The sequence below is a fragment of the Vicugna pacos genome, chromosome 25, assembly GCF_048564905.1.
Source record: "Vicugna pacos chromosome 25, VicPac4, whole genome shotgun sequence".
NCBI classification, from domain to species: Eukaryota; Metazoa; Chordata; class Mammalia; order Artiodactyla; family Camelidae; genus Vicugna; species Vicugna pacos.
Genome location: NC_133011.1, coordinates 5,156,327 through 5,174,657, shown reverse-complemented (window position 1 = coordinate 5,174,657; position 18,331 = coordinate 5,156,327). Strand labels below are relative to the sequence as shown.

The window sequence follows — 18,331 nt, the reverse complement described above, 5'->3', positions numbered from 1 at the left end:
ATAGCTCAAATAGCCAGCTTAATGGTCAGGAGGAGAGACTGCTAGTCCTGATAAGAGAACCCAACCCAACTTTGAACCTTGCAATGGAGACTTATCTTTTTCTTTTTTTTTTTTCCTGATAGGAGAGTGAGCTGGTCCACCTAGGAGAAACGCAGGCTTGTTAGTGACATTTACCGACTAATGCAGATTTCCTATAGACGCTGTCACTGGTGTGAATGGAAAGAAAGCCTGGCTGCTTGCTGATGTGAGCAGAAGGTTGATGAGGGCGGTTTGCTGTTAAGCAGTAACTTCTCAAAAAACACTGCCTTCGTCCTGTACCAACCATGGCGGGGCCTTGTGCTCCGCCTTCCAGAGGACCTAATGGAAGTGGAGACAATGTGGAAAGAAGTGGGAGGGAGGAAGAGCCCCCAGATGATGATAGACCTTGAAAGGAACTGATGAGCTGAAAGTCTTGTCTAATTATTGTGCCAACTGAGATTGCATGTAGCTGCAAGCGACTTTAGAGAGACTTCAGTAAACAGAGGTTTATTTTTCTCGGATACCGAGAAGTCTGCCTCGGCGGTCCTGAGCAGCTTCAGCAGTTCTGTGACGTTATTGGAGATTTGGTGTCTTTCCCTTTGCTCCCCCATTATTTGAGCTGGTTTATCCCCCGTGGCTTCAAGATGGCTGCCACAGCTACAGACATGAGGTCCATTATCTGAGCTAGAATAATGGAATCAGGAAGAGGGCTGCCAGCCACATCTGTCCTTTTTCATCAGGAAAAGAAAGGCTTGACCAGAACCCTTCTCCCCCGTCCCTGCCTCCTCAAGCGGACTTCACCTTTTGTTTGTGAACCAGAACTGGGTCATTTGGCCACTCTCCCAGATGCAAGGGAGTCTGGGAAAGCAATCACTTGGCTCCCTAAGGGAGAGAGGTTGGAGATGGCTGGGGACAGCTAATCCAGGGGCCTGCCCCAGCTCTGAGGGAAAGGAGGCCAAATTCCAAAGCCCTCTGTGTTCTTGTTTATTACTGGTTTCTTGTTGATAACCCAGATCAACTTAATCAAGATTCAGTGAACTGAGAGATATAGTATAAGATCTTCTCCCCCATCATTTTATACTAGTTGTTTTGGGGTTATTTCCAGTGTTTCTATGGATTCTATTGATCTCCATAAAGAAATGGAAAACAAATTCTCTTCCCCTCAGTTCTTACTTTTCCAAAACCATCAACTTCCTGTATCACACTTCCGATTCTAACCTATCCCAGCCCTGAATCCCACCACAGGTAAGGAGACCTGGAGAGCCACTCAGGAAGGCGGGGACGTGGGGGAGGCAGGGCGGAACACCTGGTATGGGTTCTAGATCCCTCTAGATCCCCCGTCCCAAAGGGTTCCCTCCGCGGTGAGTTTATGGCCCGCTGTCTTTTCCCACATGCAGCCTGCTCCACTCTGCCTTGCGTTTCCCTTCGGTGATACAGTCGTGGTGGGAAATGAAAGGATGGCAGCAACTGCTTTTAAATACTCCATATCCTCTGGGGCTGGGAGTGGTGGGAGTCGCACCCTCCTGCACATCCTTCATGTTGCCAGTGTCTCGCCAGGATGTGTCAGTCACTCATGCTCCCCCTGGTGGGTAGCGGCGCGTGACGGCTAAGAGAGCCGGATCTGGAGTCGCAGGTTCGAATTCTGCTTCCTACCACTCCCGGGGCAAATTACGTAATCTCTCTGTGTCTGAGTCTCACCGTTTGTAAAACGGAGCTAGCAGTAATGATTTACCCCACAGGGTTGTTGTCAGGATTAAATGTGCTAAGGACAGGGCTCAGCATGAACTAATTTAGCAAGTGTGAGCTCTTCTGACTGTCATTCCAGCCTGCATTTGGGCATCCACAGGGGCTCTTGCCTGTCAAGTTCAGGGTCTTTTGACTTTGGAAATGTTGCAGGGCTATTCCTTGAATTAAATATCTTGTGCTTTAATTTTTCCTCTGCATGAGTATAAATTGCTAATTAAATGTTAGTAACAGGTTCAGTTCAAATTCAGATTCAAAATTTGACCAAATTTGACCAAAATTTACAATCAAACTATGTGCTAAGAAGAATTGTACTAAACGTGTCTACGTATTTTTTTTCCCTTATAAATTCAGTTGTCCTTGACGTGCCTAAACTCTAGTGTGCTGGGAATCTGCCACGGATTTCCTGAGAAACTGTGGTGGAGGGGTTTTAGGAGCTGATGTAAAACCATGTAGAATTTGATGGCGGAGTGGCATTGTGGGCAGATCACGAACTTTCCTTCAATCAGAGCCCAGTGTGTGTGCCATGTCAATTGCTTATGGATTTACTCTGGGCAAGTGGCTAACCTCTGTGAGCCTCATTTATAATAATATTCTCCCCACAGGGTGAGTGCGTGAATGGTTAAATGAGAAAAGCAGTGCAAGCCTCTTGGCAAATCACCTTGACATAATAGAGCCTCAACTAATATTAGACTCCTTCCTGCCTGTGTTGATTAGATTTCACATTATTTTGAGCCAGGTTGCAGTCTTAGGTTTCATACATCTGTCCTGGAAGCCATGATAAAATCAGTAAGTGGCACATATACATTCATACGAGAGGGTGATGCTAATTTTCTCTCCTTTTTTTTTTAGACAACTGGATATGGCCAAGAGGGAAAGTTTAGTGGACCCCTGAAGCCCATGACATTTTCTGTTTTTGAAGGCCAAGAACCGAGTCAAATCATCTTCCAGGTAAAGGCTCCTCCTGACCACACCTTGATTTTGCTGGTTCACTCAGTGGACTTTTCTTCCTTTACCTCCTGTACAGCCAGAGATAAAATAGAGGCATGCAGATCTCATTATCAGATAGTTTCAGAAGCTAAGTTAAAACAGAGATGAGTGGCCTCAGTATCGTAGGGCGTCGTCCCTGACATCCTCCTTTGAACTTCCTCAACCGCATGGGGGGTGGGGAGAGCTCCCATCCCTGGGGCGGGGAGCTTGGTGCCTGTGGGCCCCGCCTCTCCCCCAGGGTTGGGGAGGGGACCCAGGCTCTGGAGCGGGACGGCCATCTGAGCAGCTGTCTATTGGAGGACAGACAGGCTGCTGGAAGCATTTGAAGATGCGGGTTCTCTGGAATGGCTTTCCTCATTGCCCGCCCTGAGCCCATCCCTGGGCCCTTGCCTGTGGGCTGGCCAAGCACACTGGGAGGCAGTCATCTCGTTTAGTTAGTTCACCTAGAAAAGCATCAGACTGAGGGGTGGATTGCAGGTGGGGGCCAGAGACTTCAGCTATAAAGGGGACTGGAAATGTAATGGAGGGAGGGAGAAAAACATACTACCCCACTGACCAGAATCCCCCGGGGAAGCCACTTGACCTTGGGATGGTTAAGGATGCTCTGATGAGTCTCTGAGGGGTGCCATGATCCCCACCCCACCACGCGCTTGTGGAGAAACAGGGTTGCTAAACTACCATCGAAGGCGGATGCTTTCTGTTAACTGCCAAGCATGTGTTTTCCTGGACATTTCCTGCCCACGCAGGAGAGGCTGAAAGCTGCCTCACCCCTCCTTCTCTCATTTGGCATCAGATTAATGCAGCGAGGCCCCATAGTATGAGCTGGCAGGGGTGCACGTGTATCTCTGCCCCCCTGCTGTGGGGTGTGATGGAGGCCTGACCTCTCCAGTCGGGGAAGTCAGGCCCTGAGGGAGTAGCAAACGCTTTGAGAGCTGGAGGCTGATAGGAAGAGAAGAACATTTCCGTGAAGGCACGGCATGGACACCTGCCATGCGCTGGGAGAGGGCGGGGCGTGCACGGACTCCTGGCAGAAGGCTGGAGTGGCTGGGAGCAGAGACCCTGGTGAAGCAGCTGGGAGAGGGGGCTGCAGAGGTAGGAAGGGTCCTGACTCGTAGGACTCTTAGATTTTCTCCCAAAGGCAGTGGGCCTGAATCGGGTTTCCATCCGGGGCTGCAAACTGGAAGGGGAAGCTGGAGAGGATGCAAGACCCTGGTTGGGAGTGTGTGGCTTGGGCTCACACAAGAATGATCTCCTTGTTTACGTCTCTGTCTTGCCAGGGAGCACTTAGTTATAGATTTCTCACATTTAAAAAATTCTTTCATTTGAAAGTATTTTTATGCTTCACAAGCTGGTAAGAATGTTGTGGGCTAGGCACAAGTTCATCTTCTTTATTTTTTTAAAATTGAAGTATAGTCAGTTACACTGTGTCAATTTCTGAAGTACAGCATGTTTCGGTCACACACATACATATATGTATTTGTTTTCATATTCTTTTCCTCATCTTGTATTAATGATGCATGAAGTGCCTACTGTTACAAGGCGCGATGCTGGGTACTGGAGATACAGGATGACCCCCAACACCATCCCTGCCCCCAGGGAGCTCTTGGGTAGTAGAAGAGACTAACAAGCAAGCCAACACATGCAGTGAAGGGTTCTGATTGGAGGCTGATGGGATGCAGAGGGGACGAAGGGCAGGTGGAGAAAGGGTGGTCGATTTTAAAAGAGGATGCTAATGGGTGAACAGAAGAGGTTTCATTGACCCCTAAACTGAGCATTTAAAGGTGAACAGGCACTCACAGACAGAAAGCTGGCCCTGAGTACAGCATGGGGAAAAGCATGGGGAGCGTGCACGTGCATTTAGCCAGACAATGAAAGATGACGGTAGTTTAGGGTGGGAGATAGTGTGCTGTCAAACATGGCGCTGCTGGGGTCCAGGGTGTGGTTGGGGGGTCTGGACTGGCTCTTTAATCTGTGGGAGGCTGCAGGCACCATTAGAGGTTAAGGAACGTGTAAAGGAATTAGACCGTGCATGTACAGACCTGCTCTGATCACTGTGGGTGTGTGATGAAGGGGGTGGGCCTAGAGGTGGGAGGGCTCTTGGGATGCTGTTTGCCACAGGCCAGTGGGACGTGATGGGGCCTGGTTTAAGTAAATACGAAGGGCAGTGGAGGGAAGGAGATGGGTAGGAGCAATGTGAGGGGTTACAGCCGCTGGGACTGGTTACTGAATGAGTGTCGGGGTGAGAGAAGGTGTTCAAAATAACTCGTAGGTCTCTGGCTTGCTGGACTGGCTGGTTAGTGGTGTTATTCAGAGAAAGAGAGAGAGAGAGAGAGAGAGAGAGAGAGAGAGAGAGAAAGAGAGAAGAGGGGTGGTGGGTTTATGGGAAAATTAGTAAAGAAGATTTTGGCTTCTTGAGTTGAAGGTGAGCTGTGGGGCGGCTAGGTGGAGACTGTAGGAGGCGGTGGGCCGTCTGGAGATGCAGACTCGGGGGTCTTCCTCCCCCAGGTGCTAACCCCGTGCGTGAGGACGACATGAAAGCCCGTCTGTAGTGAGTTATCTCACTGCCCGCAAGGGCCGGGTAAGCGATGAATGATGCTGTCTGGGGACAAGAAAAGCAATAGCAAAAACCAGAGGTAGAGAAAACCCCAACTGGGCAAATGTGAATTTAAAAGCCTTCTGATCCTTGGCTTCAGCAGATGGGAAACAGGGACTAGGGGACTGAGAGTGCACCGAAGGGCGCGGGCTAGATTCAATTCTAGACAATTTCCTGAGTCAGAATTTGTGTACAGCATTATTGGATTTGATGATTTTCCCAGAAAAGTCAGACATTTTTATATTTATGTAAAATTTCCTGATACAAGAATACCGGCACAGTTTTAAAAAATTGTCCTATAATCTAAGCAAAATATATGTATGGCCAGAGGGTCTGTGGTTACATCTGCATCTTCTGAAGGAGAGGTTCTGTGAGTCCACGGAACAGACTCAGAACTGTACGCTGACGCAGTCTCTAACTTACAAACATCACAGACCGGGAAACTGCTTCGTGGGATCGTTTCACAGTCCCTGAGGATCCCAGCCAGTGAAATCATTCCTTGAGTTGCTCCACGTCTTTTTCTGTTCTTTCCCGTTGACCATGCTACAAAATTTCTCTCTTCTCGGCAGGAAATGATAGCCCAGCTGTGACGGCTGAACGTTTCTTGTTTATGTGTGTGTGTGTGTGTGTATGTGTGTGTGTGTGTCTGAGTGGAGGAATAGGAGGTGAAAGAGATTTCCTTCTAGAATCTCAGAATCTGTGTTAGAAAAGACCTTTGAGACTTTTTGTACCAACTGCTTGTTTTATAGGTAGGGAAATTGAGGCTTAAATAAGTTAATGGCATAACTGATATTAAAACACAGGTCTTTGGTTCTAGTCCAGCATATCATGCTCTCTAACACCATGTACGAGAAGAAACTCAAAATGGATTAAAGACCTAAATGTAAGACTGAAACCGTAAAACTCCCAGAAGAAAACAAATACTCTTTGACATAAATTGTAGCAATATTTTTTTTTGGATTTGTCTCCTAAAGCAAAGGAAATAAAAGCAAAAATTAACAAATGGAACCTAATTAAACTCAAAAGCTTTTGCACAGCAGAGGAAACCATTGACCAAACAAAAAGACAACCTACTGAATGGGAGAAAATACTTGCAAATGGTATGACTGATAAGGGGTTAATATCAAAAGTAAATAAACAGCTCATACAACATCAAAAAAAAAAACCAAACAGTCCGATTTAAAAATGGGTAGAAAATCTGAACAGACATTTTTCCAAAGAAGACATGCAGATGACCAACAGACATGTGAAAAGTTGCTCAAGATCGCTAATCATCAGGGAAATACAAATCAAAGCCAAGATGAGATGTCGCCGCACACGGATCAGAATGGCTGTCATCAAAAAGAACACAAATATCAAACATTGGTGAGGATGTGGAGAAAAGGGAACCCCCGCATACACTATTGGGGAATATGAACTGGGGAAATCACTGTGGAAAACAGTATGGAGGTTTCTCAAAAAGTCTGTAGGACCATGGTTGTGAGGCTGTTGGTCTTCAAGGCCACTGCATATCCTGAGAAAGGATGATGGAATTAGGCCAAGTCAAAGTAACCATGAAGTTTGGTTCTTGCTGATAGTAATTTTCGTAAATAAACACTCTTTGGATTTTGCAAGCATTTGGTTGACTTCCAAGGTTCTAAAAAAGTTGATATTTACAATTTTTGCCAGTTTCTTATTACTTTTAAGGAAGGAAAAAAATTTTTTTTTGTAGACCCTGACTCCACCTTTTCACCAATGTCCAGTCTTTTTACTTAAAATGCAAAATCGTAACACTCATTTATTATATAAACAACATAATACCAACCAGCAAACACTCACAGAAACTCTTCACCCACAGTCCTACCCACTTAACACAGCAATTGTTTTTTTTCAATTCCATTTCTTGCCCACTGACATGAATACTCTTGGAACTGTTACAATCATAGTCTAGATTTACTCTTATGTTCTCCTTTTGTTACTTTATACTTTATCATGGTTTCCTTTGTTGCTTTATAATTTATAGAATGAACATTTTAATGCTTAAAATTCTATCAGGTTTATGTGTTATATAATTTCATTGTCTTTCTTTTTTGACCATGTAGGAGTTTCCAACTTCAGGAGTATTATAAACAAGGCTACTGTGCTACAAGCATGCAGTTTATTGTTCAAAAAATATTTCCTTAGGATAAATTCTGTTTAGTAATGTTTGCTATCAAAGGCTACAAATATATTATGCCTCAAATTATTTCCAAAAGGATTACACAAATTTATATTTTCACTACTAATATATGTGTTTCTTTACACCCTTTACAATATTGGCTGTTACTGGTTTTTAATTTGTAAATATATAAAATATATTAAAATTATTAATGCAGTTGAACAACTTTTATGTCTGCTTTATTTTATGTGAACTTTCTATTCTTGTTTTAAAAGTACTATAGCTATCTATGAATAATCATTGATACTTTCTTTACTTCTGAAAAAGTAAAATTGTCATATAAAATCTTATCAATTAAAGACACTTTTAAATTGTTTTCCTTAATATTAAAATATCTCTTAATCTTTGTCACAATTTTTAATAGTACCAAATGACATCTTTTTTATCCCAGCAATGAAGCTACCCTTTTTAATGTTTCTTAGGAGCTAGTAGCTGTCAGATATTCCCAGAAAAATCTCATCTAACTCCAGCTACAATTTGAAGCATCAGTTGGCTTTTGCCAATGTACTGAATTATGTCACACATTGTTTCTTGAGGGAAATGTATTTTGAATGCAAATATCAAAAGTTAAGGTTCAAGCAAACTTTTAGTATGCATCACTTTAAAAGCTTAGAACTTCCTACTTCAGTGATTGTACAAATAAAACCGTTACCTGAACCTTGTGGCTTATTACAAATTCTCCTTATAATCTAACCTGATTTTTGCTTTTTCCCCAGTTTAAGGCCGATCCTCCTGCTGTGACTTTCAAACTAACTGGAGAGACAGATGGCATATTTCAGATACAACCAGATGGACTTCTGTATCACAACAGATCCCTGGACAGGGAAATAAGAGCTGTTCACAGACTCCAGGTGAACTGAGACCAGACAGAGGAAACCACCTCCAATCTCTCTGAGCGCCCTTTGTCCTGGAAGTATCGCTGGTGCCTCCATCCCTTGCACAGAATTGCGTTTCAGCTCTCCTGACATTAACGGCATGCTTCACACACCTCATGTGTCTTTTTTTTTTGTTGTTGTTAACCAACTAGAGAGTTGGCTCTTTTCGGCTTTTTGACCAGAGTAACCCAGTTTATACTGCCAAGGCTCCCAGATAGCACCACTCATCCAAGTATGGCCGCACTCAGGCACCTGGATCAAAACCAAGCCAGCACTTCTCTGATATTTCGCTGGTATCTGCCTGTGGCTATTGGATGGGCTCTGGACCCACCAAGAAGGCAGCACCCGTGCTGGACGGAGCTCCTGTGGGCCTTGCACGAAGCAGAAGTAACCAATGACTAAAGTCAGAGGCTGACTAAAGACACCCTTCTCCCTCTCTTTCCACTTAGGTTTCATGGTTTGCATCTGAATACCCAGGAATGGTAAAGAGCAAATTGTAGGGGAAAAACCAAGCCGAAAGCTTTCTGTTGGTAACTTTTATGATCGGCTCCGCAGATGGACCACTAAAATGCTTCTGTAACAGGACATGGCATTTCCATACCCTCAAGGGCTAAAGTGTTCTTATTTCACTGCCTCCAACTATTTACAAAAAAGCATGTCCAGTGTCCAGCATACCCCACTGTTGGAAAAACACAGTCATGATTAGCCTGGTTTGACTGATAGGGTCTATTTCAGCAGCTCCCAATTTGGGCTTTTACGGGTGTCTTTCTCCCCTAGGGTCACCAGGTTATGGGTTATTTGGGCTCTCATTTCCTTCGAGTGACTTTTGGGTGTGTCATATGAAGTCCAGACTCACCACAGTGGTCTCCTTCTCCTTTTAACCTCAGGTCTCAGCCCTGGATGCTCAGGGCAATACAGTGGAGGGCCCGGTCCCCATCACCATTGAGGTGAAGGACATCAATGACAATCGACCTGTGTTTGTCCAGCCCGACTATGAAGGCTCCGTGAGGCAGAATTCCCGCCCAGGTAATTGGCAGGAGCCTGGAGCTGTGTGTGGAAGGATGGAAGGGGAGCAGGCAGCGGGCGGACAGCTGTAGTTATCATTCCCCCAGTTGAGAACCACTGTTTTAGGGGGAGAATTTAGATGACCTTAGAGCTCTGGAACACTCTGGAAAGGTAAGCTGCCTCTCCCACATCCCCTCCCAGGCCATCCTCATGGTCATTGCCGGCTCCCAGGTCTTAGTCTTCTCTTACTCCCTACTCCTAGCTCTGGAGTAGCTAGGAGTATCGCTGTTCTTTTACCTTTCTTCTCCACAAAAGCCCCTCGTCGAGGCATAGGTACGTGCCACAGGCTTGACTGAAGATTTGGAGGAATGAAGGCGCATCATAACAGTGCACGAAATAAACATGAATGTTGGACTTTGAGTTCTCAGAAAGACTCTTGGCCACTGCCATCAACTCACTGTCAAGTTTCCCTCTGTGTTACTTAATCTTCTCTGTCTCTCACTCTTCAATGCCCGTGTCCAAAAACTCAGGAAAAACTTTCCTTCCACTTTATTTTGTGACGCAGTTTCCCGCGTCTCTTTGTCTCTGAGGTTGCATACCAAATGCTCACTACTGAACTCTGCTAAGTAATACTCTTCCAATAGGATCTTCTAGATCAGTGGTTCTCCAACTTTTTGGTCTCATGGCTCCTGAATTCTCTTAAAAACTATTGCAGACACCAAAGAACTTTTGGATCTGTGGGTTGTATCCAGTGGTGTGCTGGTAAATTTTAATAGCTATCTCTGTGGAGGGAACCCCTGATTTGTAGCATTTGTCAATTTCTATGGTATAAATACTCCCATTGTAATCTATTTTAAGCTAGTAATAGTATAAATAATTGGCTCAGAAAATTTCTGGAAATTCAACTGGCTCTCATGAGTTGGCTCACTGGTTTTATGTTGATATATATATTGATAGATAGATATATATATAGATATATATATATATATTGATATATATATAGATAGATAGATATATCTATCTATCAATATTTACCATATTTGAAATTAAAATTGAGGAATTAAAAAATATTTATTTAGTAATTTATTTAAAATAATAAGCATATTTTAATAAAAATAACTATATTTTCAAAGATGAACTATTAAGAACGGTATTGTTTTAATCTTTGCAAATTTCTTTTATGTTTGGATTAATTGAGAACAATTGGATTCTCACATCTGTTTCTGCAGTTGGTCTGTTGCCATATGCTGATTTGGTTGAAGCATTTAAAGAAAAACCCTCCTCACAGATTTGTAATGGAAAAGTGAGGAGTTTTGTAATAGTGTTTTCAGATAACTGTGGATATTCTTTGATACTAGATCAGAATTCAACAAGTAGTGGTTTCTTAAAGGCTGGTTGCAATGTGAAATCTGAAACCACATCAGTGCCTTTTTAGAGGGTACTCCTTTATGCTAAAATCCATCGAATTATCTTGTATTTTGAATGGATCTTTTACACATGGATGATTTTGGCTCCATTGACCCGACAAACAGTCTCAAAGACCCCTAGAGGTGTCTGGACCATACTTTAAGAAACCCCATCCTAGGGGAAAGGAGCAGAATAAAGATTTGTTCCTTTACTGATGTGACTTGCGGCACCTTTCTGAATTCTGTTTCTCCTCCATAGAAGGCAAAATGTGGCTATGGTTGGTTTGGGTTTCAATTAATTAATATCTTTTTTTTTTCCTGGGTACATTTTGCTAAACAGGAAAGCCCTTTATGTATGTCAATGCTACAGACTTGGATGACCCAGCCACACCCAATGGCCAGCTTGTTTATGAAATCATCATGCAGCTACCCAAGGTCAACGATGTCATGTACTTTCAGATCAACAACAAAACGGGGGCGATTTCCCTTACTCTAGAAGGTAAGTGAAGTGCTGAACGCCCTCCCTGGGCTCTCTGAGTCAGAATAAGGGACCAAGATCTGTTATCACCTTTAGAGACATTTCCTTTTCTCTTCTCTCCTACTTCCCATAGGATCCCGGGAATTAGATCCCGTTAAGAATCCTTCCTACAAGCTAGTGGTCTCAGTGAAAGACATGGGAGGCCAGAATGACCATTCCTTCAGTGACAGCACATCTGTGAATATTTTGGTGAAGGAGAATATCTGGAAAGCACCAGAGCCTGTGGAGATTGCAGAAAACTCGACCAGCCCTCTCCCCGTCAGAATCACTCAGGTAGTGCCCAAGGGACGCCTGCAGCCGCCCAACCAGCGTGCGCTTCGTAGGGCTTGCCCTCGTGGCCTCACTGCCACGCTTGCATAGCGTAATGATAGAGCAAACTGAACAAAGTCTGCTCCTAGTCTCTGGAGTCTGCCGTCATGGTAAAATTCTGGACCTTACCAGCTTGGATTCGGATATATACATAGTTTTGAAAGAGAACGTCACTTACTTCCACCTTCTGAGTAGATAACATTGTTACTTGTTGTTCCCTGTCCATAGTGTGGGATATGGCTGCCTTAGACTGGGTTGGATATGGCACATGTACATGATTCAAGTTTCGGGCTGCAAATATTTTTGAAAACCTGTTTCATACTCTTGTGGGAAAAATCTCTGTCAGAAAAACTCATTCATCAGAGGCTGAGGAACAGAGATAGGACTGGCCACGGGTAAGAGTTGAGTAGACAGCCTTTACCTGGGGAAGCCATCCCCTCCCATCTCCATCTCCTATGGGTACCTCTCCCCTCCGTTCAAGCCCTCCCTGTTCCCACCTCTACGGCTGGTGTCTCACCCTGGGCCCCCTCCTCCTTCCTTAGCTCCTGGAAATCCACCCTGGGGTCCATCCAGATCTGGTCTTTCCTGGAAGATCCAGAGGTTTCTTGACACAGAAACTGTGAGATAGTGAGAGAGCACTGGGTTTGGAAGCAGATGAACAAAACCGCATTCTTGCTCCATTACTTAAAGGACTGATCATAAACAAGCCATTGAACTGTTATGAGCCCCAACTTCTCAGTAAAATGAGGATAATAACAGCTCTTCAAGTTGTTGTGGAAATTAACTGGGAGGTGGTGTCTGTGGAAGTGGATGGAAGACGTTAATCTAATGAGGGCGTCCCGGTCTGTAGTTCCCCTAAGTTGCTTTTTTTTAATGACACTATTATTGTTCAGGGGTCCTGAATGGCCCAGCCCACTGTATCTATTGTCTAACCTGAAAGGACTTTTATTTATTGACTGCTGAATTAATGAACTTCACCTTCAAGGAAAAAAAGAATGAAATCAAGAAGTATTCTGCTTTACCAGCGAAGAAAATATCTCAGGACTCATTGCCACGAGAATTTCTGATTGAGTTCCTTTGCTAAAGTCTTTCTGTTATTATTTAAGTTACCTTCATAAGGATTTGTAAATGCTAAAAGGAACACATATACTTGTTTGCCCTTGGGGCTGTGAGAGAAAAGAAATTCTCAGGTGCCACCCCCAATCCCCAGGCCTGGGGGAAGTGCTTGTGTCTCGAAGGCTGGGGGTGTCTTGAAAACTGAAGAAGAAGAGTGGAGGGGGACAGCTCAAGAGAGAAGAACTTTTAGGGCACAAGGGGAGACCGCTTACAACCAAGAACATGGTCTTTGGCTCAGACAGAGGGTGGTGCTTAAATAACCAGCACAGGGCAACAGGGGTCCACGGATGCCCTTCTCAAGCTGGTTTGACAGAATAGTTTGGTGTGGAAATTTCAAGTAGCTGTGGACCTTGGGCCAGTCACTTGAACCTTCTGTGCCCCGGTTTCCCCATTTATGAAATGAGGATGACACCAGTCTCACCTCACAGGGCTGTGTGAGGATTTATTGCAATAACACATAAAAGTGTTTAGAATTGTGTCTGGCGTGGGGTAAACCCTCAACAAATGTTATCAGCGGTAGAATCATAGAGGCTGGGCTGTGTCTGTAGCAAGTAGACTGGCCTGAATTTATTGACTTTTTTTTTGCCAAATTGTTTACGAAACAACTCTAGGAGTTGGCAATTATTCTTATGCGTGAAATCTTAAAGACTAAATATTTAGGGGAGGAATGTTCTTTATTTATGGCTCATTTATCTTAAATAATAGCATGCTGAGGTTGGAAATGTCTCTTACCTTCACTGGTGAGTTTGGGGAGCTTGCAACATCACAGCTTAGTCCTCAGATAACAGCTACAAAGTACATTCTGTTTCTTACATTGGTGTTTCCTGGATACAAAGCCTTCACAGCCAGACTTCCAAAAGAACACCCCACAAACTCTTTAGGGAGTTCACAAGAAATTGCTTTAGTGAAGAAAAATACCCCGATGTGCTTTTTTGGAACAATACAACCTAGTAAAAAGGAAAAAAAGGGGGGCTTATTTTAGGTTAAAAATGAAAACTATAACTCAGTGGTTATAAGAAACCACAGATTAAACATGGATGGGCCTAGAGATTATCCTATTAAGTGAAGTAAGTCAGACACAGAAAGACAAATATCGTATGATCATGCTTATACGTGGAATCTGAAAAAAGAGATATAAATTTATTTACAAACCAGAAATAGATTCACAGACGTAGAAAACAAACTGCGGTTACCAGAGGGGAAGAGAGAGCAAGGGTAGATTAGGAGTTTGGGATTAACACATACTAACTACTATATATAAAATAGATAAAAAACAAGGACCTACTGACTAGCACAGGGAACTACATTCAATTTCTTATAATGAGGCATAATGGAAAAGACACTATATATATATACACACACACATATATACACTTGTGTATATGTTACTGAATCACTTTGCTGTACACCTGAAACTAACATTCTAAATTGATTACACTTCAATGAGAAATAAGAATTAAAAAGAATTGTTATTTACCCTTTAAAAAAAAAAAGAAACCACAGATGTACAAACAAGGTGTCAGAAATTTCAAATCGAGAACCCAAAACTGTTTGCTTCGTTTCTCCTTCTCTCAGTCCCGATGTGTCTTCCCTCACAATCCCCTCTGGGCCCTGCAGGTGCAGTGGAACGAGCCAGGTGCACACTATTCCTTAGAGGTAAAGGAGAAGCCACCAAGATTCCCGTTTTCAATCGACCAGGAAGGATATATCTACGTGACGCAGCCCTTGGACCGAGAAGAAACAGATGCAGTGAGTAAAACTGGGAGGAATTCTGCATGAGATAAGACAAGATCCTGTGCCCTAGACAGCTGAGAGCAGAAACAATTTTACTTAAAAAAAAAGAAAGAAAGAAAGAAAGAAAAGCCACTACCACCAACAAAACACCCTTAACTGTATCTGAACCTCAGTGCACCATTGCTCTCAAAGACATGATACTATCTCCACAAATCTGATCCATTGTATGTTTTCTAGTTTCTCTGCTCGAAGGAAATTAAAAATAAGGGGATAAATGAAATAGCATTGAAATAGTTGTTTATTCTGCCTTTTAAAGGGGCTGATGGAGTTATGTTTTGACTCTGATCTTGTTGCAGTATGTTTTTTATGCGGTTGCGAAGGACGAGTATGGAAAACCACTTGCGTTCCCACTGCGAATCAGTGTGAAGGTTAAAGACGTTAACGATAACCCACCTGTATGTCCATCTGCACTGACGGTGTTTGAGGTCCAGGAGAATGAACAGATAGGTAAGAAGCAGTGTAACTGTCCTCTCTGTGTTAGCTCTGTGATCCCTTTCTCCTCTCTGTCGAGTAAAAGGCAGACAGGGTTAAACCTGGTCGGGGACCGGCTGTCCATGTGTAGCACAGCATCGGGGCTGAATTCACTCTGAGGCTCACACAGGCACAGTGTTTAGGCTCAGACCATTTCTGGGTAATGTTCTTAAACCGGAGCTTTGGTAACTACCACCACTACTAGTCCTGCCACTGTTCCTAGCACCTCCGTTAGTTCCCACTGCTAGTGCGCCTGCTGCCCTTACCGGCACCACAGCACCATAACCACGTGCACCAGTGTCCTGCATCCACGTGCAAATTTATCTCATTTGCCAGGCTTTCCTGTAGAGTCTCATTTGCCCTCTAACAAACTCAGTGACAGACAAAATCTCACCAAATTTGCTAAAGAATTTAAACCTTCACACCCAACATCAGATACCCTGCAGTCGACCCTGGATTGTCCCTCTCTAGGAAGCTGACAATAGTGCACGAGGCTGGCAGGTGCAGTTCAAGTCCTGCCTGCTTTTGTCCTTTTGTTCTTGACCTGCTTTGTTTCCTTTGCCGGTGCCAGGATAGCTTAGCTTTTTACAGGGACAAGCACTCTCAGAACATTGTGATTTCTGGGTGTTTTATGACCTCCCAGGATTTTGGGGCGCCTCTTGTCTGTTACCCCCTGGGTGTTGAGTCTGTTGGCTGAGCAGGCTGACGTGGCTGGAAATGTTTTGTCTGTTTTATGTGAGTGTCAGGGCCTCCTAAGGTCAGCAGGCGCCCACGACTACCATTCCTGGGGCCGGGCTGCTCTCGTGGGCGGGTCCTCACCGCCTCATGGACATTCTCATCGTTTTCTCTTGGTCTCCATGCCCTGCTTGGCGCACACTTTTGACACAGTGGGTGCCGTGCTGGTGGCTTGGTGGGTCCTGCTCACTTGGCCTCCTGGCTCCACGCTCTTTTTTTTTTCTTCTTACTGTCAGGAGTATCATGTGGAGGCTACCTACTGTCAGCGTGTCCTGCTTAGTTCCTCTCTTTTTCATTTATTCCATTTCTTGCTGCAACAGGAACAGCTGAATGACGGGTTTGAAGGATTTTAGTTAATTATAAGGAAGAATTTTCCAACAGTGACAGCAGCGTGACAATGGAATTTGTGACAATAGCCAAGAAACACTTATAGCTTCATGCTTTGTGGAAATCTAGAGGGGTCTGTGGTGCTGAGCGAAGGCAGAACTCTGAAGACCTTTGTAGACGCGACCTCTAGTCTCTGCATAGGGACTAACATTTAGAGTTACCTGTGGCTGCATGACAAATTGCCCCCAAAGTTATTAGCTTAAAACAACAAACATTTGTCATCTCGCAGTTTCTGTGAGTCAGGAGACTAGGTGGTGCTTTGGACTCAGAGGGAGAGCTCAGTGAGAGAGAAGAAAAAGGGCAGGCTCGAAAAACGGCAAGTGAGATGGAAGCCAGCCTTTTCATAGCCTAATCTTGGAAGTGACGTCCCCTCACTTTTGCCACATTCTGTTCATGGGAAGTGAGTCGCTAGGCCCAGCTCGCACTCAGAACGAGGCGGTTACCCCAGGGCACCCCCACTGGGAGTCAGGGTGCTGGAAGCCGCGGTAGAGGCTGCCTGCCTCATCTGGGAAGAGCACAGTACTGGATTCCTGAGACAGGTGAGGAAGTCATTGTTGGTCGAATAAATCGTTCAGGAGCTCGGCAAGCTCTTTGCCTCTCTAAAAGTGAGAATTTATCTTGTAACAATATTTCACAAAGTCTGACTGTGGACCCAATAGACCAGGAATTCTTATAAATCAACACAGACTGAATCTATTCTGTATGTGTAGCCTAAAAGGGGTACAAAAATACCTCTGCCTTTGGGGGGCTTACTGTCCAGCACAGTAAAATTCTGAACCATTACTTAGTATGTGTATAGTCTCCTGGTTGGTGTCTTATATTAGCCAGAGTCTCATGGGACCCATACTCCCAAGTGTCAGCAACACCGACATTGACTCTGAAATCCCGCTGGCTGTCAAGACCACCTCCGTGTCCGCACAGGAAGTCAGCCTCTCGTAAAAGCCCCGCCGCCTGAGAGTATTTCTGAGTGCCCGGGGGATGCCGTGTCCACCTCGGAGCCCGTCTGGGCTGCCACTTGGTCCTGGCCCTCGCCACTGAGAGACACGGCCCTCCCTTCACGAAGCTCCCTGCTCCCCCCGGGGAGGGGGCAGCCCTCCTGGAATTTCCCTGTCATTGATGTCAGCAGCCTTCCTGGTGCCTGTGACAGCTGGAGCTTTCCTCTGGAGCCAGAGAACAGGGTCCCCTGTGTTCTGCCCACTTGTGGAGGGGAAAGCTTCAAAGCAGGGCTGCTCAGACACCAAACAGTCACAGAATTTAGTAGGACACTTCCATTCCAGCGCACAGAAGCTCTTCTTACAGGGGTAGATGCATGTCCCAAAGCTGACTTTTTTGGGATGGATTCAGAAATAGCACCTGCTCCTACGCTAGATACGTGTTCCCTTCTGCTCCTCCTCCCCCGCCCCGGAGGTGCGTCTGCACGTGCCTGCTCCGTTACAGACTTAACCTGGGGACTTCCGTTCCTCCTCCTCCGCAAAACCCTGCAAACTTCCGTGTAAAGCAGTGGATGCAAAGTAATGTGAGGGAAAGGGTGGAACTGAGCCCCACGAGTGGGGGGTGTACGTATTTACGTTTTAGCCCCCACCTGGGAGTCTTGCTTCGTGTAGAGCAGCCCACGACCCCCATTTCACAGAGCACGATGATCCGGCCCCTTTCCGGCCTCACTCACCCAGAGCCGGGTGGAGCCCGGAGCCACGGCCAGACTTCTGGAACGGCCTGGACCGAGACGCTCACCGAAATAAAGCTTAGGGCCATAAAGTGCAGCAAGGCGGAGAGGCTGCCTGAATGCTCGCTGCCCCGAGCTGTCGTTATCTTTGGGGTGGAGCCCGTCTCTGCGGTCGTTCCACAGATCTGCTTAGAAGTAACCACACGAGCGTGTCTGTGTTTAGTTACGGCGTTGGCCTTGTGCATTCGTGTCTGAGGGCGGCTGCAACAAATTACCACACACTCAGTGGCTTCAAACGATAGAAGTTTATTCATTCCCAGTTCTGGAAGCTAGAAGTCTGACATCAAGGAACCAGCTAGGGGAGAACGCTTTTTTGCCTCTTCTGGCTTCTGGTGGCTCCTCGGTTGCTACTGGCAGCATCACTCCATTCTCTGTCCCCTCCTTCATGTCACCTCCTCCTCCCTGGGTGTCTCTGTGTCTCCTCTTCTTAT

General features: G+C 45.1%; 1 protein-coding gene across 5 annotated transcripts in view; it reads left to right on the top strand.

The window, feature by feature from the left end:
* CDH17 (cadherin 17) overlaps positions 1-18,331 on the top strand; it is a 94,995-nt gene that overhangs the window by 46,983 nt on the left and 29,681 nt on the right. For all 5 annotated transcript variants that reach the window (XM_072949463.1, XM_072949464.1, XM_072949465.1 and 2 more), the window contains exons 3-9: positions 2,614-2,712; positions 8,258-8,392; positions 9,304-9,442; positions 11,168-11,326; positions 11,439-11,638; positions 14,408-14,539; positions 14,881-15,031. In XM_072949463.1, coding sequence (XP_072805564.1) covers positions 2,614-2,712; positions 8,258-8,392; positions 9,304-9,442; positions 11,168-11,326; positions 11,439-11,638; positions 14,408-14,539; positions 14,881-15,031 — 1,015 coding nt within the window. The remainder of the gene's footprint in view (positions 1-2,613; positions 2,713-8,257; positions 8,393-9,303; positions 9,443-11,167; positions 11,327-11,438; positions 11,639-14,407; positions 14,540-14,880; positions 15,032-18,331) is intronic.